Source organism: Myotis brandtii, unplaced genomic scaffold (genome assembly GCF_000412655.1).
Source record: "Myotis brandtii unplaced genomic scaffold, ASM41265v1 scaffold363, whole genome shotgun sequence".
Classification (NCBI taxonomy): Eukaryota; Metazoa; Chordata; class Mammalia; order Chiroptera; family Vespertilionidae; genus Myotis; species Myotis brandtii.
In genome coordinates, this window is record NW_005363938.1 from 1,900,420 (window position 1) to 1,926,243 (window position 25,824).

The following is a 25,824-nucleotide window of genomic DNA, read 5'->3' on the forward strand; positions in this document are numbered from 1 at the left end:
TTTGTTTACCTTCTTATTTGCAACATAGTATATAGTTGCTTAGACTTGCAAATGAGAGGCCGGCAAGTGAGGCGGTGAACGTTGGAGTCTGCAGCAAGCAAGCCTCGTGCTCGCTTCAGTGCCTGGCTGCCGGCCGCCATCTTGACTGACAGTTAATTTGCATATACTCACTGATTAGCCAATGAAAAGGGTAGCGGTCGTACGCCAATTACCATGTTTCTCTTTTATTAGTGTAGATTATTATTCCAGTCCTACACTGTTGCTAGCTCTCTGTGACCTGGGGCGAGTATGCCTCCCTTACTGAGCTCCGGGAAACAGAGGGGCATGGTCATCTAGAGCCTTATGAAGCTCTAGGGCTCGAGCCTCACCCCTTACGCCCACCCCCATTCTCCTTCAGCCTCTTTGTGAAGGGTTGGGAGTAGGTCTAAATTTATAACTGGGATTGATGTACAAATAGTCTAAGTCCATGTCCTGTGGACCTCAATCATTCCCACATCCTCATCTTAATGCTTGCTCTACCTGCATACTATCTGCTCCATTATTTCTTTAACATTTTTCTTTATATCCGCTTACTTCTCTTTCTGTAGATTTATGTTAATAGGAAACTAGCTCTATCTTTTTTAAAAAAAATATATTTTATTGATTTTTTACAGAGAGGAAGGGAGAGAGATAGAGAGTTAGAAACATCGATCAGCTGCCTCCTTCCCACATCCTCATCTTAATGCTTGCTCTACCTGCATACTATCTGCTCCATTATTTCTTTAACATTTTTCTTCACATCCGCTTACTTCTCTTTCTTTAGATTTATGTTAATAGGAAACTAGCTCTATCTTAAGTAAAAAATGAGCTTCCCTTGCCATAAGTACATAGCAACTATAACAATAAAAAATGTTATCAAATTCTAGCAAGGTGCAGGGCCTGGGCTCTACTCTTGGGGTTAAAAGGGAGATTTGCAAGTACCAGAGAGGAGCTGATGACCTAGTAGGTGCCAAACTGCTACTCCCTCTTTGAAAGTCATCTGAAAAATTGAAGGGAGCAGGGAAGGGAACTATGTCACATGGTGGGATTCTGCATCATCGATAATGATGTGAGTCTGCATTTTAGAATATACTAGGCTCCCACCAGCCATGGGTACCAAACCATGACTCTGATACAGAATTTTAAGAGTTTAAAGGACAAAAACCACCTTCCCACAGACAAACGCAGAGCACAGCAAGTCACAAAATAGGGCTTGGGAGTCCACAAGACCCGAGAGTGAGTCCCAGCTCCACCAGTAACTCGCTGTGTGTCCTGGGGCAAGTTCCTTCACTTCTCTGTGCCCAGTTTCCTCTGCAAATCTGGGATAACAGCAGCCACTTCATAGAGTTGTTGTGATTAAATAATGCATATAAAGCACTTAGCATATTGCTTTGTCCCCCGATATTGCACTTTAAATACAAGCATTTCCATATAAGCCAATGTTTTTCTAAAACAATTTCAATAGCCCCATCATTCTACTTAATAAGGTCAAACAATAATTTAATAAATCCTCTATCAATCAATATTTTAGTATGTTCCAGTTTTTTATTATTCAAATAAAACTGGACATGGCACATTAAAAAGGGGGGGGCGGATTTAGCAAATGCTTGGCACATAGCAAGTACTGAATCATTAGTTGCATTTGTCTAAAGCAAAAGATTAGAAGGAAAACTGATTCATGTCCCAAATAAAATGAATTATTCTTGGAGAGCCCAGGTCATTCAGAAAGGGATGTTAACCTTGGATTCTGATATGGAACCCTGGCCAAAATCCACAATCACCGTCCATTTGTCAACTGACCCATGGAACCTTCTTTTTCTGGGCCCCAATTTATCTCAAGAGGAACGGCCCCTCCCTATTGCTGCGTTTCAGCAACCTTAGTGCTATTCTGGGGCTCCCAAGGGGCGTGGGAAGGAAGGGAAATTTTCCACAATCCTGCCCTGGTGATCCCAAAAGAGAATAACCTTGAACACTGGGGCACATCTAACCCAGAAGGAAAAGTGTTTCTTGAAGCACAGTGTGGAGACCAAGGGTATCTCTTTGAGCTGCCCTATTCTCAAGGGCAAGTGTGTCTCTTGGTCAGTGGTTGATGACATCCTATATAATAAAAGCCTAATATGCAAATCAACCAAACAGTGGAACAACCGGTCACTATGACACGCACTGACCACCAAGGGGCAGACGCTCAACACAGGAGCTGCCCCCTGGTGGTCAGTGCGCTCCCACAGGGGGAGCACCGCTCAGCCAGAAGCTGGTGAGCGCAGCGGTGGTGGTGGGAGCCTCTCAGGCCTCCACTGCAGGCGGGCGGTAAGGAAGGAGGAGGGGTCCACTGTGAGAGCCCCGGGCTGTGAGAGGGATGTCTGACTGCTGCCTTATATCCAATCCCCCTGGGGATCGGGCCTAAGCCAGCAGGCAGACATCCCCCAAGGGGTCCCAGACTGCAAGAGGGCTCAGGCCGGGCTGAGGGACTCCCCCTCCCCCAGTTAATCAATATTGGTCTATCACCAGACTGGCTTTCCAGGAAGAGCCCAAATAAACCCACCACCTCAATTATTCCCTGTCCCATATCCTCTGCCCACATGTTCTTGAGGAAGCCAACTACCTTTCTACCTCCAGGTCCAAGAACAGAACAGAGACCTAAGCTACTCAGAGCTTTCCACAACTCTGGCTACAATGAGTAGCTCAGGTATAACAACATCACCCTAGGGCAACCAATAAGAGTCAATGAAACTCCATTGAGGAACTCAATCAGACAATCCACTCTGCTCTTTTCTGTTGGACATAAATCCAGAGGATCTAAGGGCTGGAGCTGCAGCAACCATTTTGCTGCCAAGACACTATAGCCTACTTAAAGTCAATGTTGTTGAAAGACCAGGTTCTAGAGACAACCTTTGCACCCCTAGAATTAACTATACCTGAAACCAGTGTCCCTGAACTTTTCAGCTCTATGAGTGAATCATTTTCCTTTTTGCTGAAGACAATTTTGGGTCACTTGTAACTGAAAGAGCCCTAATTTATGCAGCCACTTTTTAAAAACACCAACAAACCACCTACAGTAATATTCATTTTCATTCTCCTGTTTTGTTTAGGGGGAAGGGGCGTTGGGGAATTCAGAGAACAGAAATGTGTCCTGACCGGAGTAGAGTCCCTAACTGATTCCAGTGGAACCGAGAGCAAGAATCCAGGTCTCCTCACCAGCCCCCGTCTCAAGGTGTGAAGACTTACACAGCTGCTCGTCTTCATTGAAGCCCATGATGCCCATGGCCTCCAGGGTTTCCTGGAACATCTCATCGTCCTGGGCAGCTGGGATGGGCACATAGCCATTGGAGAGGAACGTGTAGTTGCTGAAGCCCTCCAAAAGCAAGTCACCTGGAAGGAGGGGAAGATGGGGTGTGGTCAGGAAGGCACACAACTAGAGACTGGAATCTGGTAGAGGGTCTGGACCATCAGTTTCTGTCCCCTTCCTTCTGCATCATCCCATAGACCTTTGAACAGGAGACTGGAATCTGGTAGAGGGTCTGGACCATCACAGTTTCTGTCCCCTTCCTTCTGCATCATCCCATAGACGGCTTCTCCAGTCACCGCTGGCCTCCTACAGTGGGACAGGTAATGCACTGCCCAGGGTACCCTGAAATTCAGCCTTGGCTCCACCGGCTGAGCCATGACCCCTGACATGGGGTTGCACTGACCCAGAAGGAGGGACACCTTTATCTCAATTGCCCAAAGGCACCCTGCCTTCAGGAACACAGGTGTCTGGAAAGTTAGATCACTCTTTATTAGTCCATTTATTAAATTTTATAAAATACAATCATATATGCACATGAATTTTTAAAATCAATTACTACCAAAAGGTCCCACCCCTTCTCCGACTCTCACCCCACAATAATTGCTTTTATCTCTTTTAGCTGTTTCTTCTGGTAGTTACCATGATCTCTACATATAATAAGCTTACTGTATGTAATGTGATGTTTCTATATCATATATAATAGGCTATTTCTGAATATGTCAAAATTAGATATTATCTATTGCCTTCCTACCATGGTGGATAAAGACTGAGCTCTCTTACACCATCCTCCCTCTCCACTAACTATTTCCAGTTGAATCAGTAGATAAGGTTTATGTCAGGGGTTGGCAAATCTGGTCTGCTGGTTGTTTCTGTACATAAAGTTTTATTGGAACACAGCCACTTCTATTCCCTGTCTACTGGCTATGGCTGCTGTCCTACTACAAAGGCAGAGTTGAGTAGTTGTGACAAAACCATATGGTCTGCAAAGCCTAAAATATTTACTACCTGACCCTTTAGCAAAAACATTTGCCAACTCCTTGCTTATATGGTTACATCTATTTAACATCGTTTTCTGTAATGTCATGGTTACATACCTTTGTACCTCAGCCACCACCCCTTTCTCCCCCCCCCCCCCCCTTTTTCAATTTATAACTGCTTCTTTTTCTTGCTTTTATAACACCCTCCAAGACATCAAGTGTCCTCTTCCAGACCAACCTTTAATTAGGCTGGGAAGGGAAGTCAGTGAGATATGTACTTTTATTTTAAAACAGAGGTCTTTCATGGGTCAAGTCACTTGGAAGCTACTTGATCAACTCAAGGTTAAATTGACCCAAGACACCAGTTAACTCAAGCCCTTGGATTAACTGAAATGCCTGATTAAAGTCACAAGGAATTTGGGTCTTTGCCAAGACCTCATTATCCAGATTATGGATACATTTAAAATAATTTCTCTAAACACCTAACCTCTTCCAAGATCTACCATCAAGAATACACATGGTTCCTGGGAATCTTAGCTGCTAGCCTCACCCTTACCTAATTTCGGGAAGACCAGCAACAGAGCACAAAGCTAGAACCCAAATTACCAAACAACCAAACTGTTGACTTTGGTGCTAAATAGAAGAAAGGATGTAAACATTTCTCCCTGGGCCACCCCATAGTGTAACTATTAATTTACCTATTTGTGGGTGTATAGCATCCATTCAGCATGCCCCCTTTAACCCAAAATTCCTCCAGACCAGTGGTCGGCAAACTGCGGCTCGTGAGCCACATGCGGCTTTTGGCCCCTTGAGTGTGGCCACGAAGTTTCAATCGCACTGTACGTGCGTGTCCGCACGTGGTATTTTGTGGAAGAGCCACACTCAAGGGGCCACAGTTTGCCGACCACTGCTCCATACCATCAAGCATCAAGAAGAAACAATGAATACTGCCCCCTCTAGTGGTGGCATATTGCAATACACTGAATTCTTAACCTACATAACTAAAGGGGGCCACAAAAATGATGGGAAGTAAAGTTTGTATTGTTTCCCTAAAGTTTTAGTCTTAAACTTATTACTAGAATGTAGACTGTATCATGTACCTATATTTATTCGTATGTTCCTTTCTCAGCGAGGCGATTTATATATTCTTTTAAGAATTAGTACAAAACTACATGTCAAGAATGTATCACTTCCCAATGGCAGAAAGCATAAACTTTTTATGGAAAACAATATTCTCCCTACAACAGAGGTCAGCACACCTCCTATTTTTGTAAATAAAGTTTTACGGGAATACAGCTGTGTTTATGTATTGCCCTTGGCTGCTTTTCCATTGTGTACAATGGCAGAACCCAGTAGCTGTGACAGAAACCATGTGGCCTGCAAAAAGCCTCAATGATATACTATTTAGTCCTTTTCAGAAAGTTTGTGAAACCCTGTGCCCTACAAAGACCACTTCAAAAGTCACTTTCAAAACATATGGAATGAAAAGTGCTTAGTCCCACCTCCCCTCCAAATTCCTTAAAACATTGTATCTTATATACTTGCAAGTTTTATGAACTGACAAATACAGCCATTGTCTCTCTCCCTTCCTGGAAGGCATAGATTGTGTCTAATTGAACTCGACGTCTCCGGGTCTAATTGGACTTAATTATCTAATGCCTAATTGGACTCCACGTCTACGTCACATAGTAGATGCTCAGTAAATGAGAACACCTGAACAAAAGCCACACTCACCCTCTGAAAGGAGATGACGAACGATGCATCCGCCACCCAAAGATACAGTTCTTTCCCTGGAAGGATCTCAGGCTGTTTTAATAGCCGATCAACGGGCCCCGGATGATGATGACGGGAAGGGCTGAAACCTCCCAACACGCATCCTTGCCAGTCACTTACTTTTCATCTTCTCCTTGGCTCCGGCAATCATATAGTAAAAGATGTGGAACGTCCTCTCGTCCTTGGCTTGGCGAATAGCCCGCGACTTTTCTAGCAGATCTGGTTTGGGAGGAGTTAAGAATTCTGGGGATACCATGGGTGTGCCCCTTGCAGGAACCCAACCTTCTTCCCCAGTCCCTGTTGCACGAGGTGCTGGAGGGAAAACCTCCAGGACCAGGGAAAGGCTCCCCAGAGGGTTCTGAAGGGCCGTACTGACGGGCCGAGTCAAGCCACCCACCCTGACTCACCCGGGCCAACCTTCTGGTTCTGGCTCAGGGATCCAAAATGAGACCATTGGGTGCAGCCACAGTCCCCAGCCCAGAGAGAAGTGAGGGGAACAGAGGGAGAAGGAATAGCATAAAAAGACAGGCATCCAAAGACCCCAACAACCATCACCGACTCCCCTTCCGTAGAGTGAGCTGTCTTTAGATGCTACAGAGTAAAAATAATTACCCTCTCTATGCTTTAGTAATCTCTGTTCCATTTTACACGCATTGTCTCATTTAAGCTTCACAAACCCTCCTAGGAAGGAAGTACGAATAATATTTGCATTTTCCACATAAAGAAACTGCAGCTCCAGGAGGAACATTTCCCAGGAGAGGGCACAGCTGGGAAGTGGCCAAGCTAGGTGAGGGCCGAAACACCGAGCCAAGGGGCTGGGCTTCACAGAGTCGGTGCCAGCCCTGGCGGGCTGAGTGACCGTGACCCAGAGAACTGGCCTTGGAAGAGAGACTGCAAACCCTGCCAGTTAATCTAAGGAGAGCTGTCCTGCTATGGCTGGGGTGGGGTTCCGGGCAGGGGTGGGCAGCTGGGCATGGAGACCATTGAGGATGGTGGGGAAGGGCAGATGGGTGGCTGGGCTGTTGTACCAGATGGAATAAAGAGATTATAAATAGCCTCTCATGGGCTCTAAGCAAAGGTTAACTAACCACAACATCACAGCCACCACGAATCAGAGGCTCACTTCGGGCCAAGCACCGTGCGAAGGGCCGTGCACGTCATTTCATTCAACCGCAATTCAAGTACAGCGCCACAGGTAGGTGCTGCCATCATTCCCACTTTACAGGTGGCAAAACTGAGGCTTGGAGAGGTTAAGAGACTCGCCCAAGCCCCGCAGCTCATATGGCAGAGCTGAGACCTGGACCCAGACCCATGCCATGCCAAAGCCTACCCTGTTATCCAGGGCACCAAATGCAACCACAACACTCCCCTGGGTCCTGTCAGTGCCAAACAAACGGTCCACAAGCAGCCATGAAAAGATAATACCCGTGAGCCCGCACGGCGCCTGTAATGCTGCTACGTTGATCAGTTACTAAACCCCAGATGTGGTCCCCAAGTCCAGAAACTTCTAACTGGGCTCCGCTTCACCAACCAGATTCTCCAGAGATGCTCTGTGCGGCCGGTGCAGCATGACCGTTCCCCTGGGAAAGCTCGATTGCTGCCCGTTTCCTGTCTGTGGGCTGGAGCTGGTCACAGGGCAGCTCTCTAAGAACAAGAGGCCTGGGATTGGCCTTGGACCGTGGCTTGATAAGGATGAAGTGAAGTTCACACACTAGCCAAGACTCAGCCAGCCCTTACCCTATCCCTGGCATGGTTCCGAGAGCTTTGCGTAAGTTAATTCACTTTATTCTTCCAACACCTCTACGAGGTAGGTATACTATTTCCATCCCCACTTCACTGGTGCAGCACAGAGAAGTTGAATAACTGGCCCAAGGTCTCTCAGCTAGGGAGAGGCCAACCCAGAGTCAAATGCCGGCTATTTGGGGTTCAAACCCTGGACGACCACACCACAATGCCTACTACTAAGGGAGAAGGACCCCAGGGTCTGAGGGTTTTGAGGGACGGAACCCACGAGCCTGGGGATGGAGGGGCAGCTCTGGTGCCTTTCTGGGGCCCCCTCAGGCGCTGCAGGAGGTTGGCTGGGCGGGGCTCCCACGGGGCTCAGGCTCAGCAAAGGATACACGTCTCAATGTTGGCTCCCACGATGTAACCGGTGACGTCGAAGTTGATGCGGATGAATTTGCCCTGCCGAACGGGAAAGCACAGGAAATGGTCAGTTCCCCGGCCTCAGCCCCTCACCCATTCCTGCAGGCAAGTGGGCAGGGAGATGGCAGGGAGCATTCGAGGGGCAGGGGGGACCCCACAACCTCAGAGTCTCAGAGGGAACTAGTTGGAAGGAACCACCATCTCTGAGCTGGGATATCCCAGGGCCTACGGAGCCACAGAACTTATAAAACACTTTCACAAGTCAGTTTCACTCGGCTCTAGCCATGACCTTCAGCCCGTCACAGCTACCCCCATTTGAAAAGTGGGAAAACTGAAGCCGAGAGAGCCGCCCAATGTCCTAGCACTCCTAAGGGGTAGAGCCATCAGGAGGAGGCATGTTTGGCCACTTTCAGTGGCTGGAGGGCTTCCTCCCCGCTGTCCACCCAGAACCGTGCTGGGTTCTCCACAGGGAGTCAGGCCCAAGTTCATCCAGTTGCAAAACAACCTCCTCTGGGGGGCAGGTGAGCGTGGACAGGGACTCCAGCACCGCCTATCCGAGCAGGCCTGGCCCTGCCCCCGGCCCTGGGGCTCATCAACTGTCTTAACCGGGAGAACTTGCCCAACCCACCTACCTCTGCCTCAGCTGAACCCCCAAACCATCCCTCAGCCCCAGGCCTTTACCTACTTTCCAAAAGCTGACAAAGATCGCATCCTTTCCACCCACCACACTGCACATGGTGGGAGGTATTCACCGGGGTGGACACAGCCCCCTAGGTTTGCTCAGGTCTTGGCAAAACCCTCACTCTCCCCATCAGGAGGTAAGACAGTAGAACGACTGGGAGGACCAAGTCATGGCAGCTGACACGGAGAACCTGCTGGTCCTGGGGCCACCCCCCTCCCTCCCTCCCAAGAAAGCATGGGCACCGGTGAGCGGAGCACATGTTCAGCACTAACTTCGGATTTGCCCTCACTTATGTCTAGAAACGAACTTTACGCTGGTTTGCGACACACAAATGCAGTGCTTCTCAGTGGAGGCAGCACATCTGCCATGAGGATGTGGACATCTGGGGGCGTGGCTGGTTGGGGTGTCACAGGATGGTGGGGGCCAAGGCTGCTGAGCATCCTGCAACAACCGGGAGAATCCCAGCCAGCAAGCGCTGTCCACGTCCCCTGTGACTTCCCAATGTCCCATCTGACATTCACGGAAGTGAAAAGCCTGTTTGTAATTAGCTGACCTAGAACCTGACCTTGTTTCAGATAAACACACAAACATGTTAAATGTTCGGAGAGAAGAATGTCACCGCCATGCGACATTCTAGAGCAAACTGTTCGTTGGTTCAGAGCTTTCTCAAGCGTATTTCGGAAAACCCCGTCCCAGGCTTCAGTCCCCAGACCTCCTCCTCCAGTGAGTCTGCATTTGCAGCCTCCGGGCCCCAGGATCCTGGATGTAAATGCAGGTGTGTGACTGCCCCACTGTGTCGTTCGGAGAGAAGCATGTCACCGCCACGCGACATTCTAGAGCAAACTGTTCGTTGGTTCAGAGCTTTCTCAAGCGTATTTCGGAAAACCCCGTCCCAGGCTTCAGTCCCCAGACCTCCTCCTCCAGTGAGTCTGCATTTGCAGCCTCCGGGCCCCAGGATCCTGGATGTAAATGCAGGTGTGTGACTGCCCCACTGTGTCTGCTGAGGTCAGTGGTTCGCAACCTTCTGGTCCTTTAAATACAGTTCCTCATGTTGTGGCCCAACCATAAAATTATTTTCGTTGCTACTTCATAACGGTAATGTTGCTACTGTTATGAATCGTAATGTAAATATCTGATATGCAGGATGGTCTTAGGCGACCCCTGTGAAAGGGTCGTTCGACCGCCAAAGGGGTCGCGACCCACAGGTTGAGAACCGCTGGCTTAGATCATCTGGCCTGAGCACTGACAGGCTGAAATGCACAGTTATGAATTGTTTTATTTCTCCTTATAGTAAAGGCATCATGCTGATTTGCTTTCATGTGATGTGGTAGGAAGTTATCTGCAACTCTAATTTTGGGAAAGGAAAGGGGACATTGCAGAGTTATTTATTATAAAAAGTGGGTCTTGAGGCTGACAGGGCTGGGGACCGCCGTGTGAGTGTAGAGGACACAGGGGTGCTGGGCAGAGCAGCTCCAGGGGACAGAGCAGAGGTTTCCACCAAGAGGTTTTCACAGGGTCCCCTCCCAGGCGCGTGACAGCTCAGAGGGGCCCCTGCAAATCGGCAGAGGCCCCCAGTCATGTGACATCCCCATCAGCACTCCCCCAGATTTCCAAAATCCTCAATTTTTCCTCAGAATTCCCACTCTTACGTACCTTTCTGATTCTCCTATGGAAGCCACTCTTTAGTTTGTGCAACAAAATTTTTCTAGGTGTCATCAGCCACCCACTTTCAGGGTTCTCCTGTCCCCTTTGCGCTCCAGTGGAAAGGAGAGGCCCTTGAAGCCTGGGAAGTGTGTGCGGGAAGGTGGCGCCTCCTGCCTTGTTGACTATTGGCTGCCCAACTAGACCACAAGCTTCATGAGGGCTGTAACCACACCTGAATTGTTCACCATGATCCTGTGAGCCTAGTTCAGTGCCTGCTATACAGTAGGTGCTTAACAAAAATGAACTGAGCAAATTAAAAAAAAAAACATTTAACAATGGTATGCATAAAAATGCCTACCAGAATGATTGTATGCAGTAGGTGCTTAATAAATGTTTATGAAGCATGTATGTGCCTGGTACCTAGTAGGTACTCAATTCATGTTTTGCCGCATAAATGAACGAGTATTGGATATAAGTGTCCAGCACATACTAGGTGCTGATAAATATTTATAGAATCAGTTATGAATGTCAAGTGCCTAGCAGGGTGCCTCGTACACAAAAGATTCTCAACGAATATTTGTTGAATGAATACTGAATGAAGGAAGGAAGGAGTGGCAGGAGCCCTTGAGGGTTGTAAGGTCACGACAGAACTTAAAACGCAGAGCAAAATGTGGCCTGTGCCTCTGTACCTTCCACCCCAGGCTCCCCTGCAAACACATACTCAGCTTTCTCGGGCAAGAGATGGCAACACAGGACCCAATCCTTTTCCCGAAACCCACAGGGCTTTGCTACTTACGAATCGCGAGGAGTTGTCGTTCTTCACTGTTTTGGCGTTGCCAAAAGCCTCCAGGATCGGGTTTGCTTGCAGAAGCTGCTTTTCCAGCTCTCCCTAAAATTCATTCATATCTAGTTACTGGAGAGAGAGACCCAGGCACTGATAGCTCTACCCTAGATGGATGTTGTCCCAAAACTCAGCTCTTACCCCACAGGTCCTCTCCCTCCTATCTCCTACCCCGTCTGAGAGCCCAGCACTCATGTCCACATTTACTCGAGGGTTTCGGAAGCGACGACTGGCTGAGCTGGTAGCTGGGCCCTGCTCCCTAGGAGGCCACTTTTTCCTAGTGGCCAGCTCATGCCTGCAGCATCCAAGCCAATCAGAACTTCGCACCACACAACACCGGGGATGTCATGTACATCACAGTGCAGGGCGCTCCATGGAGGTGAGCAGCCTGCTCCACTGCCCACGGCACTGCTGCTGCTGTTTATGCTTAACAAGCAACCATCTTCATGCTAAACCACTCCTGATGGTTTTAGTGCGGTTTTTTGGTAAGTTGCAACGTCTCCTTTTGTGGGATGCGTTTCCGGAAGGCCCCCCGAGGAAGATACGTAAGGAATGTGCAAAACCCACCGGAACGCTTCTAACCGACCGCGGAACAAAGCTTCAAAGCAGGTTCCTGAGCTCCATTCAGCAGGTTAAATGCAGCGGAGGCTGGACCAGCCCACCGGCCCTCCGAGGGGCTCTGTGCACAAGGCAGTCACGTGGTTAACCATGGCAGCAAAGGGCCAACGAGGTAAGTGATGCCGGGAAGCGAGGAGCTGCTCCTTGCCTAGCCCCAAACCGTGGCGGCGGCAGCCTGGCCTGGAGGCCTCCCTGTCCAAGCTCTTGTCCAGTTCTCGCTGGGGAGTGGTGGGTGCTGAGGGTTCTCTCCTGGTTCTGTCTGCTGATGTCCCTGTCTCTCCCCCCACCCCCTTTTTTTTTTCAGGGCAGCAGGGCTGGGCTAAGAAGAAGCTGGGGAAGTTCTAAAGGGGGAAAGGGAGGGAATGCCAGCTTCCTGCTGCTCCTCTGCACACCAGGGCAGCTGTCCCTAAAGGGACACGACAGGAAGCTGCTGTTTATGTGTGTTTATCCATATGCCTCCTCCTCTGCAGCCCCCAACGGAGGTGAAACCACGGTGTCATCTCTGTGAAACCCCAGCCACTAGTGGGACGAGTGCCCTGGAATCGGGGCTTGTGGAAATTTATGATGAGAGCGATGGGCTTTCCTTGGCTAGTGGGGAGGTCTACAGGGACCACTTTGTCAACATAAACTTGGGATCCCTATACCCACAAAAAAGTCCTTTTCTAGAATGGCAAGTCCAGCTGGTGGGGCCAAAAGGTCCTTCTCAGGAGAGCCCTCCACATGGGGATCTGGCCCAAACCACTCATTTTATGGAGGAGACTATAGCCCAGAGACGGTAAGCATCTTGGTTAAGGTCACGCGGGAGCAGATCACAACTAGAATCCTGACTCTCCTGATCCATCCGTGACACTGCGGCCCAGGGTCTAACTGAGATGGATTGAGTGTGATCCCCTGAGGGTCTCTTCCAGGCTGAACCCCACATGCCAGCCCCCCCAAGCTCTGCATTAGACACGAGTTTACATACGCAGAGATCCGAGCAAGACCCGGTTATATGTCGCATAGCTGGGGCCTTACCCTGCCACCAAAGCTAGTGCATCGCAACCTCTAAGACCCCCGTCTCGGGAGCCTTAGGTCAAGCAACCAGCATGCAAGGAGAGAGACACACTGCACACGCATGCACGAAGACACACCAGTGCCAGGGGGCAGGGCTCTGGGAGAAATGTAGGATGATGGCAGGGAGGAGGCATGCCACAGCGGTGCCATTACTGACTGTCAGTCAAGCCAGGGAAGCTTTAGGGCCAGACAATCCTAAAGCCTTCAACCAGACGGGATCGATGTCTCTAGGGCAGTCCAGGCTGGGGTCTGGTGGTGGGCACGTTGGTGGGGAGGGTGGGGGATTCATTCTGAACTGGGGAAACCCATTATGGGTTGGAGGATGACTCTGGGGATTCCAGTGGGAGTCCTGCGGGTGGCCACCGCACCCCCACACCCCGCGCTGGCATCGGACACCCGCAGGACAGTATTTGGGTGCGTTTGTTGGTTTGGGTGTGAACCTCGGGGGGCCTAGCCCATTCTACCATCAGCTACGGGGCTCAGTGGGTGCAACAGGACCATGCAGATCTAAATACACTCCGTGCCTCCCGTACACACCAGGAAAACACTCCCAGTTACTCACGTAGGCAAGAGATGGGCCTTGCTGCAGTTGAACAATACAGTATAAAACAAACGTCAGTGTTATTTCAATCACACGTACATCATGGCTGGAGACATCTGCTTTCAGTCCCCCCAGCGGCCGGCACTCCCCAAGATAACCAGGACAGCAGCAGCTCCTCTGCGATTCTGTTTCTTTCTCTCAGGTTTGCTCACTCCCATGTCTAACATCTTATTGACCCAAACATTTCAAAGGTTTTGGTAACTGCAGCAGCCGTGGTGGGATCTTTGAGACCATATCGGATGAGAGACTCCCTGGGCTGTGTTTACATGTGCAGAGAAAGAAGTGCCTGGCACCCAGCAGGCACTGGATAAAGATCCATTGTTATTATTAAAAGAACTAGAGGGCCAATGCACGAAAATCTGTGTACTGGGGGGGAGGGGTCCCTCAGTCCGGCCTGCACCCCCTTGCAGTCCAGGAACCCTCGGGGGATGTCCACATACCAGCTTAGGCCCGCTCCCCATAGGGAGCGGGCCTAAGTTGGCAGTCGGACATCCTTAGCACTGCCACGGAGGCGGGCCAGGCTCCCACCACCACCACCGCTGCACTCGCAGCCGTCAGTCCGGCTTGTGGCTGAATGGTGCTCCCCCTGTGGGAGCGCACTGACCACCAGGGGGCAGCTCCTGCATTGAGTGGCTTCCCCCTGGTGGTCAGTATGTGTAATAGCAACTGGTTGTTCCTGGTTGTTCTGCTGTTAGGGTCAATTTGCATATTACCCTTTTATTATATAGGATTATTCTTTCTTATTTGTACTGTTCTAGGGGAGAAAAAGGCAGTGGAAGCAGAAGTTAACTGGCCTGCAAACCTTGCAGCTCTCTCTCCCTACACAGCATGCCAGGGACGGCTCAGGGCCTTGGGCATTCTGCATTTGTTTGAGGGAGGAAGGTTCCTGAAGCTAAAACTGGTGTCCTCCTGGATCACTGAGGGCCTCCAGACTGGCTGGTCTCTGTGGCCGCCCCAGGGCCACCTCTGAGCACCAGCAGCAGGCCACCCTCAGCCTCCGTGCTGCCATTTCTCCCGCAGGAAAGTCCTTTGCACCACCCCATGGAGGTCCCCTCCTCTGGAACAGGTGAGGCCGGGCTCAGACAGAGAGGAGGAGGAGAAGGATGGGCCCGGGAAGGGATCACTCTAGAAACCTGCTTTTCTCCCAAGCCCTAATCCACTGTGTCACCGTGGGTCATTTGTGGGAGTAGTTGATGCCTCTCTCTCTTTCCCCTGGGTCTGGGAGCTCAGGGACTAGAATGACAGCATCTCTCTGACTCATCGCCGGAGCACGATCTGGAATCCCATGGCACACGGCAGAGGCTGCCACTGGCACTGGACCGAAGCCCACATACTGAGTGACACCAATATTCCCAAACCTTGGTGCCCCCATCCGAGACACGTGGAGGATATGACAGGGGGGCCACACTCTAGGGAGTTCGCAGATCCATATAAAGCAAGCATGTCAAACTCGAAGGCTAACACGGGCCAAATCAATGAGGCATGCGGCCTGTGGGCCGAGAGTTTGACATGTTTGATATAAAGCAATGGTTCCCATTCGGGGGGACTGCCTCCCAGAGGACACCTGGCAGTGTCTGGAGACAGGTTTGGGGGTCCTAACTGGGGGAGGGTTGCTACCAGCATCTGGTGGATGGAGGCCAGGGATGCAGCTAACACCTACAGGGCATAAGACAGCCTCACAACAGAGAAATTATCTGGTGCAGAGTGACAACTGGGCCACTGGGCCACTATGGAGAACCCTGATGGAAAGAAAGCAAGACGCCTCACTGCGCTGGGGAGAGGGCTCCTCTCATTTCACAAACAGGCCCCTCAGATGATGACACTGGCTGAGGCGAGGCATGGCCCAGACCCGAACGCACCCTTCAGGCGGAACATGACCCCCTGTGAGCTGTCAGGGGCGGGGGCAGGGTAACACGGACCCGGGTGCTCACACGCCGAGTCCGGCCCTCTGCACAGTGCTTGCCTGTCACTCGGCCAGGCCACAGGCCCGGAGACCCGTCCGCTAAGGCACAGCACCGACCAGGCGCTGCCACTCACCGTGATGCTTGTGTCCTTCTTGCCCTTGTGGGAGGAGGCCACCACGGCCAGGTACTGGATGACTTTCTTGGTGTTCTCCGTTTTCCCGGCTCCAGACTCGCCTCTGAAAGACACGGGAGCCGTGACCCACGGCAGATAACCCTACGCAGTGCTCTGTGGGTACCTTCTGCAGCCCCGTGCTGACTGCCAAATGGGGAAAACGAGGCTCTCCACGGGGAAGTGACTTGTCTAAGGCCACACGGCTGGTAGAGCACGGGCTAGGCCTCAAACCCTGGACCAACATCCCAATCTACTCCTCCTACAAAGAGGATGCACGAAGGAATTCAGATGAAGAGAGTAAAAGAGAAAACCGTAGTTTTCCTACCAAGGTCTATACTTAGGTTTATTTGGAATTTTATTTTTAAATGGACTCTATTATTTAGAGCAGTTTTAGGTTCAAGGCAAAATTGAATGAAAGTACACAGAGTTCCCACATCCCTCTGTGTCCCCACATGCACAGCCTCCCAATTATCAACCTCCCACCAGAGTGGTCCATTTGTCTCGGTCTATGAACCCACACTGACACATCATTATTACCCGAAGTCCATAGTTTTCACATTAGGGCTCGCACAGAATAGTGCCACTACAAATTACCTACTTTTAAGTATCAGTAACTTTGGTAGAGATGGAAAAATTAGGCAAGAGGCAGCTTTCCAGAAGGGACACAAGTATCTCTCAGGGTATCAGGACCTAAGGTAAAAGCTTTAGAAGCTTCCAGAAAAAAAAAGGACTGGTTATGCCATCAGCCACTGAGCAAGTGTAAGCCCCTTCGTCCTCTGAAGAACCCCACTCTGATCATCTATCAAAGGATAAAATTGGTTGAGGTAAATTCATACTAAGGTGTAAATGGCTGATAGGTTTCGATCAGCAGGGTGCTGGCTAATCAAGCGTACTCCTAAAATAGGAGGGTAATTTTTTTGTTTGTTTTTTTACCAAGATGGCCTTCTTGAGCCAGCTGCCTGTCTTGGCCACCAGAGATCAAAGCAGTGGGCTTGTTTCATGCAAGAGTTCCAGACCCTCCCTCTGACTCCCACCATGCCCAGTGAGAGGGAAGGACAGGGCCCCAACCCAAGCCTCCTCCTTCTCATCCTCCCCTCTCATTTTCTTGCTTATTTTTTTGTGTTTCTTTCCTTTGCCTAGACACTCTCATTTCCTGAGCTCACTGAATATTCTGAAATGCAGGAGATAATTTTTTTTTTTAAGTCTGGAAAAGAATGTGTCCACCCCAAGGTCGGCTCAAGGTTCTCCGTGCTGAACCCGTGCCACCAGTGCTCGCGCAGTCCCTGCTCTTCTTCCTAATTAGGAAATAAAAAATTAATTTGCTCTGCCAAGGGCCCATTAATAACTTTGCTCGTGGTTAAAAAAAGAAGAAAGAAGAAACATGTGCCTTTAATTGCTGGACCCAATCCTACAGGCCCCACGGCCCAGAAATCAAGTGTCTAATTGCCAGGAACAAAGAAATGTCCCGCGCCAGCATTAGCACTGTCCTCTCCCTTCCCAACGGTCTTTATTCCCAGAGGCCACATTATTCCACAGGGCTTCCCATTCTGTAAAATGGGAATGAGAGGTAAAACTCAGTCCAAACAAAAAAAATTTTCTTAATTTTAAGGGGAGAATGGAATTTGAACGGGGAGTAGAAGCCCTGTGCTAACTGTTTCACATGCATTCCCTCCTTTATTTTCTTAATTTTAAGGAGAGAATGGAGTTTGAAGGGGGAGTAGAAGCCCTGTGCTGTTTCACATGCATTCCCTCCTTTACCTCCACCTGCCAATCCGAAGAAAGAACATATCACTTCCACGTTATTACAGAAGAGGAATGCTAGCCCAGAGTGAGTCAGCAACTTGCCCTAGGCCACCCAGCAAGGTCAGGGCTCAGTCAGAATGGAAAGCCGGGGCTCTGGTTCCAACGCATTCAGGACTCTCTCTACCACATCCTAACGAGTTATCCCATGACACAGGCCCAACCCTTTAGGAACTGGCTTTCTAGGACAAGCGAAAGGAAGGAATGGAATACAGAAAAGACAGAGCAAAGCCCTGAGCCCACTTCATCAAAGAGTTAGTCATACATTCTGGGTGTTTTCACTTGCCTTAACAGGCTCTTGGAAAATGTAACCAGGGACCAATAAACTAAGCCACTCGGTCATTTACACCTTAGTATGAATTACTTGAATCAGGCTAATGTCAGAACACTTGACACATGTCCCCCCACCCCGAACTGGAGGGGCCAGATTCTGAGCAGAGCAAGAGGAAGGAGAGACAATCTGAGTGTGGCAAACCACCTACTAGGTGGTCCTAAGCCCATTCAGATCCAAGACAAGAGTCAGGACAGCAGTGCTATGTCTCAGATCACTCCTGCTCGCATTCCCTTTTCCACAGTTTCATTTTCCCACCTTTGCATTCGGCCTCTCCCACCTCCTACCTTTTACAACAAAGACACTGGATTGACTATGACCATGGCCCGGTCTCCCACCTTGCAGGGGAGGGGAAGTGGGACACAGGCTCTGGGAATCTGCTTCTCCCCACATGGGCTGCTTGGCTCAACGGTTTCCAAGTTCTATTGATAAAAATAAATTGTCCTGGGAGGTTCTGCCAAAGAAAACACCCCAAGCTTCAGGCTCAGGGGTGTCTGAAGATGGATGTGCTCAGGGCTGCTTTAGAAACATGAATCTTTACTTTTCTGACCCCTGAACTCTGGGGGTGAAAATACCTTCCTGGTCGGAGCACCCTAAACCTCTATCTTGTTTCATAGGAGAGTTGGAGCCCAGACCCCCGCCCCACCCCGATCCTGGAGGAAGACCTGGATTCATGACTATACACAGACGGTGGCCTTGTAACTACCCCCCTGCCAAGTCCTTTGGATCAGTCCAACCCTAGCCGCTGGAAGGAGCTACCAGGGGCTGCTAGCCCCTCAGCCCTGTGCAGGGCAGCTTCATGAGTGTGCACCCTGTGCAGTCCCACGGGGACCCCCCTGAGGAGGGCCCTGTGCTTGATTTCGTGCAAATTCTTAATGATTTTTTAACTAGGGGCACTGCGTTTTTATACTGCATAACTTTATAAATCAGATAGCTGGTCCTGGCTACCATTTCCAAGTCCATTTCGGCTTGTGGTCTGTGCTTGGAAGTAAAGCCAAATTGTCTCTGAATCTCAGAGATGTTCAGTCCCTGGTTCTCCTGGATCCCACCCTGCAGATGGCAAGGTCCTCTGGCATTCGTGCTATCCAACTCCTACATATGCTGCAAAGCCCAGTTAAGCACTGCCTCCATTCTGAATACTGCCTCCAGCTTCCCCCGGCATAAAAAATACCTCCTTCCCTTGCAGCATCAACAGGCAAAACAGCACAATGACCTCCAGGACCTGACTGCCTGAGTTTAAGTCTCTGCTCTGCCAGTTATCTGTGTGACCTTGGGCAAGTCATTTAACTACTCCCATGTCCATTTTATAGATAAGGAGACTTACCTATGAAATGGGCATAATAAAAGCACTTATGATTATTTGGAGGATTAAATAAGCGAATATATAAAACATTAAAGAACTGCCCTAGCTGGTTTGGCTCAGTGGATAGAGTGTCAGTCTGCAGCCTGAAGGGTCCTTGGTTCGATTCCCGTGAAGGGTACATGCCCGGGTTTCAAGCTCGATCCCCAGTGGGGGGGCATGCAGAAGGCAGCCAATCAATGATTCTCTCTCATCATTGATGTTTCTATCTCTCCCTCCCTCTCCCTTCCTCTCTAAAATCAATAAAAATATATTTAAAAAAACAAACAAAAACATTAAAGAACCAAGTCAGATACACAAAAATGTTAGCTATTATTACTTTTATAACCATTTTCCCCTAATGCTTCTATGTTCTGTTTGTATCATTACCTTCAACAGTTCATTCATACTATCATTAAAATGTAAACTATATCATATTTTCCCACGATTTAAGCCAGGTGCCAGCAAAACATTTCTGTAAAGGGCCAAACACTAAATATTTTAGGCTTTGCATGTCGCACATTCTCAGTCCCAACTACTCAGCTCTGCCTTTGTAGCACAAAACAAATGGTCATGATACAAAAGTTACAATAAAACTTTATTTACAAAAATACATACAGAGGCCAAATGTGGCCCACTGGCCAGAGTTTGCTGAATGCTGGCTGAACTCTTTCAGCTCTTTCCTGTCCATTTTAGATCAAAGCTCAACCTCGTCCCTAGGACCTAGAAGACCCCCCCACACCTCTCTCTGGTCTCATGTGCCCCCACCCTCCTTCTCTCTTAATCCACCCCCTTGCACACACACAGCTACTCCTTGAACACACTGCTCTCACTCAACCCAGGGCCCCTCCATGTACTAGTCCCTGGCCCAGGGCCTCCGATTTGTTCACACTGGATGAATTACATGCCAGACCAAATAGAACTCATGTCTAAAAACTACATTCACTTAATTTTCAATTTCTTAACTACATAATCACCTACAGCAAATTGTTAGTCTCAACCTGGCTTATCTTGACCACTGGCTACTTCTAAAAGCTTATACCCTGCTATCAACTTGTAGATCCTCATCACTGCCGGGGGACGAGGGAGTGTCCCCATCCATGATGAGTGTACATTCCAGGAAGGAGACAGACAATAGCCAAGGAAATGAATACATAATCAAGATAATTTGAGGTGACTACTATCACTTTATCAGGGTAATGGGAGAGACAGAGGTGAAGGGGCAGCTGGTGATGGCATAGCCAGAGGAGGAGCTGAACCCTGAAAGATGCAGAGGAGTCCCCCGTAGGGAAGATCCAAGGGAAGCAAGCACCTGGCAGAGGGAACAGCAAGGACAAGACCCATGGAAGGGAATTGCTGGGCACACGTGGGGACAGAAAGGGGCCCAGTGCAGCAGGCCAGTCAGGAGGGAGAAGGGTGGTAGTAAGTGATGAGGGAAGAAAGGTTGGGCTGAATCAGACAAACTTCTAGGCCAAAGTAAAAAAATCTGATGTTATTCTAAGAAGTACAGGAAACCATTTCATTAGGGGAATGGGGCTTGAGAACCAATGGGGAAGAAATCAACGCTGCAGGGCAGAGAACGGGTTATAGGAAAGATAACAGGATAATAGAGTAAGCAAATCGTAATCACTGTTATAGCAGCTGATCCTTACTGGGGCTGACCATGAGGCAGTGGCATTCTTCTCAGTCTCTCACATAAATGAATGAACTTTCATCCCTACAACAACTGCCCAGTGGAGCACCTAATGAACCCATTTTATAAATGGGGAAACTGAGGCTTGGAGAAGTTAAATGAATTATGGAGAAGTAATGGAATCTGAGGAGTGGACAGAGGTGAGAAATAGTTCAGAACCACACTGTCCAATGCAGGAGCCACAAGGCAAAGGTGGCTATTTAAAATAACTAAAATTAAATCCTAAAACCCAGTTCCTTGGTCACAGTAGTCACATTTCAAGTGCCCAGAAGCCATCATCTCAGAAAGTCCTGTTGGACTGCACTGTTTTAGAGGCAGCAGAACCTGGTGTCCATAAACTCAGCTCAGAGGATGGAGACAGACAATAGCCCAGGAAATGAATAAATGATCAACCTGTGCAGTCACACAGCTAGGAAGCTATCTGTAAGGCACATTCCTCCCTACCCCCTCTGCCACCGCACTAAATTCAGTCACTCAACAGATGTTCGTTGAGCAATGCCCCTTTCTACAGATGCAGATGAGCAATGCCATTTTTCTACCCAGGTACCTTGGCAGACGACACATGGCTCACACATGGGCCTGGCTCACAGATGCTCAAAGGGCTCTTGGATTGGCTAAATAATGTGCCCCCACACCCCAAAGATGCCCACATCCTAATCCCAGGAACATGTGAATATGTTACCTTCCATGGCAAACCGAATTTTGCAGCTGTGATTAAATTAAAGGTCCGGAGATGGGGCGATTATCTTGAATTATCCTAGTTACCCAATGTGATTACAGGGATCTTTATAAGAGGATGGTTGGAGGGCCAAAGAGAAAGAGAGAGATTTGAAGATGCTACAACCTGGCTCTAAAGAGGGAAGAAGGAGCGACTAGTCAGGGAATGTAGGTGGCCTCTGGAAGCTGGGAAGGCTAGGAAACGCCAAGTCAGCAGGTTGTCTTAGCGTTTACATCCACACCCAAGTGACATTACATCATTAGTTCTGGTCGTAATGTCATAGCATCATTGCTAAGCATCAAATGTTGGTTTCTCACCATGGAAGAGGAGAATTCAGCTCCCATTCAACTCTCTCCTCTTCCCCATGGAGATTTGGTCACATGTAGTACTTCTAGTTAGATCACTACTCAGGGTTTGCATTATAAAGAGATGAAAATGTCACACACATTTGGGCCCCTTTGTCCACTGTGATTACTCCTCTCCTGCCTGGCTTCTGGTTTTCCCTGGAATCAATAATCACCTTGTTTTATTGTTTAACAGTAATATATTTACAAATTGTCAAAACCTTTTCTCAATGCAGTTCACTGTCTTTATAGCAACCATCCCCATCTGACATTCTGATTTATGTACCGATTGGTACAAAATGAATTTGTATCGCCTCAGTCTGTCCTTTTGACCCGGGGAACTGGCTATAAAGAACATCTGAGGAAGAAAGCTAGAAAAGCACTTTTGAAAAGCAGATAGCAGCAGGCTCCAACTTCACGTACCGCAATGAGAAAGAATGCCTTAGCACCTTGATCAGCACTTGTCACTCACAACTCTAAGCACACAGCGAAACCTGTAGCAGCAAAAGTCTAGAAATAAAGCCAGTTACTGTTAACATCTGTTAATACTGTTAATAATTCTGTTTATAACATGATTTGTTGCCTTTTTGTGAAATGCTAACTAGCAGTTAGCAGTTAGAAGAACTTGTGTGTGTGAATGTGTGTGAGTGTGTGCGTGTGCGTGTGTCTGTGTGTGCGCATGTGTGTGCGAGTGTGTGTATGTGTGTGTGCGTGCGTGCGTGCGCGTGCGTGCGTGTGCATGTCTGAGTGTTATCAGGTTGCTGTGCTAAGTCCTCCCTGCAGGCCACAGCATGCAAATACGGCAGAGCACAGTCCAGGACTCCGTGTTTTCCTGTCCAGCATCCTGGCTGCCTCCTGAATGAAAATCTGGAGCTGGAATGGTCCCACACTGCCTTGCTCAGGGCCTCCAAGTATTGTTACAGCATCACTTAGGAATGAGAGGGACCCAAATGCCCCCCTCACTTTACTTCCTCAGTCAAAAGAGTCAGCTAATGTGCCGAGAACCTGGCCCAGGGGGGGCTCACTCCAGCCCAGGCTCCCCAAAAGCCAAGACCAGGAAACCTGCAGGCACCAGGTGACCACAGGCATCTTTCTGCCACACGTCTGCACTGATGGGTCAGACACTCTCATTGCAAAATATGCATCAGAATCTCCAGGGCCCTCCAGTCCTCCCCAGCTCCTGTTCCTCATCCTTTCTGAGCTCCCAAACGGGCCCAGAGGGGCTGGGCTTCAGCCCCCTCCTCTGCTGGAGGAGAGTACTCCCTGACACCCCCTCCGGAGCCCCACCAGCTGAGCCCTTCTCCACTCCAAAGCAGAGGGGTGTGCACAGCTCCGATGGGGCCGTCCCTTCAGCGTGCTCTGTGCAGATGACCCACGACAAGTGTTTCCATCCCTGTCGGCTCAGCTGCTGGCCGAGCGGCTGCACTAATGCCCAAGACACTAGATCAAAACACAGGCTTCCCAGCTCCAACCCAAACCGCTGCGTCAGGAGTCCCTGGGCCTTATCTGGGCCGTTCGCCTCCTGAGCCGGTTGCCCAGGAACTGACGTGCAGCCACATTTGGGGACAGAGGTCTAGCAGGACCCACCCCACGGTACCTGAGATGGTTTTAGGCAGCACCTGGTCAGAAAATGCACAGGATGGGGTAAAAGGAGGGTCACAGCTCATTCTTGTATTATTGTTATTTATTAATGCTTATATTGTTTTCCATATGAACAACTGTAAGCCTATTTTTGCCCCAGCCTGTATAGCTGAACAGTAAAATGACAATTTTCACAGATATCGCTACCTTGGATAACACCACAGAAGGAAAATGAAGTTAAAATGCTGGTGGACACAACTGTAACCAGGTAATGAAGGTTAACATGCTAATGGTAGTTCACATCAATATCGTATGGATTGCCCTAGCTAGTTTGGTTCAGTGGATAGAGCGTCGGCCTGTGGACTGAAGGGTCCCAGGTTTGATTCTAGTCAAGGGCACATGCCCGGGTTTCAGGCTCAATCCCCAGTAGGGGGTGTGCAGGAGGCAGCCAATCATGATTCTCTCTCATCATTGATGTTTCTATCTCTTTCTCCTTCTCCTGACCTCTCTAAAATTAATAAAAAATATATTTAAATTTTTTTCAGAAGGCTACAGTAAAATAAGATCTATTTTATATTTCCTCCAATTGTAGTCTACAATGCTGGCCCTTGGGGAGAGTGACAGGGTAGCTGCAGCCTTCATCCCCCCACCCCATGTGACCTGACATCATCTCAGGTTCCAGGGATCAGGATGGGGAGATCTTTGGGGGCCATTACCCTGCCCCCCACAGGAGGCGCTTTCCTGAATGGTGAAGATTCTCTGAATGATTCTAAGTTTAGTTAATATCTTCTGACCTTGCTCCCAAGTCCTCAAAGAAACAATGACATGAAACACCAAATATGGCGGCACAGATATGGTTGCTAATTGTGAAACTGCAAAGCGATACTTTCATATAAGCCAAGACTTCCTCACCAACAGAGATGGCATGCAGTTAGAGGCAATTCTGCAGGTAAGATGTTTCGTTCAAGGCCTGGCACACAGTAAGTGCTCAATAAATGCTAGTTTAAGAAGGGGAGGCCGTGTAAAATAAGAGGACACCAGGTGTCATTGACAAGGTAGGTGAGCCTAACTGAGAACGAGAACCCTTGTTCAACAAACGTTTAGTGAGCGTCAACTCCCCAATGAGATCTGAGGTGAGGCGCTTGGAATGGTGAACAAATCAAAGAGCCTTGCCCTCAGGGGCCTTCTTCTTTAATAGGCTGAATCTCGACTCCAGAAAAACAGAAGAAAACGCAGCTCCACTTACGTGCATAGGATGGACTGGTCCTCTCGATCTGAGAACAGAAAGAAAAGACAGCCATGAGTTAGATGTAGCTCTGAACTGAGGGTCTGGATATGGGGCCTCCTGGGACTCCCAGTACAAGCTCTTGCACACTGGCCCCCTCTAGGGGTGACAAGGGGGCCAGCTGGGCTCATTGCCCAGGGGATGGGGGACAAGACCAAAGCCAAGAGGCCAGCAGGGCTCTTTTAGATTCTCCTCCAGACCTCAAAGTCCCAGAAAGATGCTGGATGCAGCCCCAGAAAGATGCTGGAGTCTGGCTTGTTCAAGAGACAGTGATCTTCCCAGCCCCACCAGCTTTGGGGAGGGGGGAGCGGGTCCTGGGAGACCCACGTTGTCCAGATTGGGTCACAGGCGGAACACAGACTTTGAATTTAGACAGACTGGGGTCCATTTGGCCACTTTTCAGCTCTGTGGCCCTGGGCAAATGTTTGTAACCTCTCCATGCCTCAGTTCCTTCATCTGGAATGTGGGGTAGCAGACACCTTTTGATTTGAAATCCAACATCTACTCCCTCTTCTTCCAGGAAGACCATCCTGTGTTCCTTTAGGGGACATGTCCCCTGCCCTGCCTCTGCCATCATGTACAGTCCTGGTGGGGCTGCCCCACCAGCTCCCACAGCCAAGAAGTGAGAACGGGTCCCAGGCTATGCCAATCAGGTTCTCCGAGCTGGATCTAGGACAGGGGATCAAAGTGGGTAGACAGAGCCCTGAGGGGGCCTCACCTCCTGCCCCCAGGGCCTGAGCAGCTTCTGTCATCTCCTGAGGCTGGCTCCCCAGTCTCCCCATCTCACCTGTGAGCTCCCCGACACTTCCCCATAAACCCCTTCCCTAGATAAGATGCCAAGTCGGTCCCTGTTGCTCACCACCAGAGAATTCTGGAAGGTATAGTGGGCATCATGAGATTTGTTGTGATTAAGCAGGCATTGCTAATCACCTCTTAACGTGGCCGTAGGGGATGGAGTCAGGTTCTGGAGCCCATTTCCTCCCCTATGGGCACGGGGAGGGTTACCAACACCTTTAATC

At 49.4% G+C, this 25,824-nt stretch overlaps 1 protein-coding gene across 1 annotated transcript in view; it reads right to left on the reverse strand.

Annotated features, from left to right (window-relative positions):
- The window catches only part of MYH11 (myosin, heavy chain 11, smooth muscle), a 68,373-nt gene extending 42,786 nt beyond the window's left edge, over positions 1 to 25,587 (reverse strand). Inside the window, exons 1-8 of the mRNA XM_005872050.2 lie at positions 25,524 to 25,587; positions 24,767 to 24,794; positions 15,676 to 15,778; positions 13,600 to 13,620; positions 11,322 to 11,414; positions 8,175 to 8,238; positions 6,175 to 6,273; positions 3,244 to 3,387 (exon numbers count right to left, since the gene is read on the reverse strand). Coding sequence (XP_005872112.1) covers positions 3,244 to 3,387; positions 6,175 to 6,273; positions 8,175 to 8,238; positions 11,322 to 11,414; positions 13,600 to 13,620; positions 15,676 to 15,778; positions 24,767 to 24,794; positions 25,524 to 25,587 — 616 coding nt within the window. The remainder of the gene's footprint in view (positions 1 to 3,243; positions 3,388 to 6,174; positions 6,274 to 8,174; positions 8,239 to 11,321; positions 11,415 to 13,599; positions 13,621 to 15,675; positions 15,779 to 24,766; positions 24,795 to 25,523) is intronic.
- Positions 25,588 to 25,824: the final 237 nt, after the last annotated feature.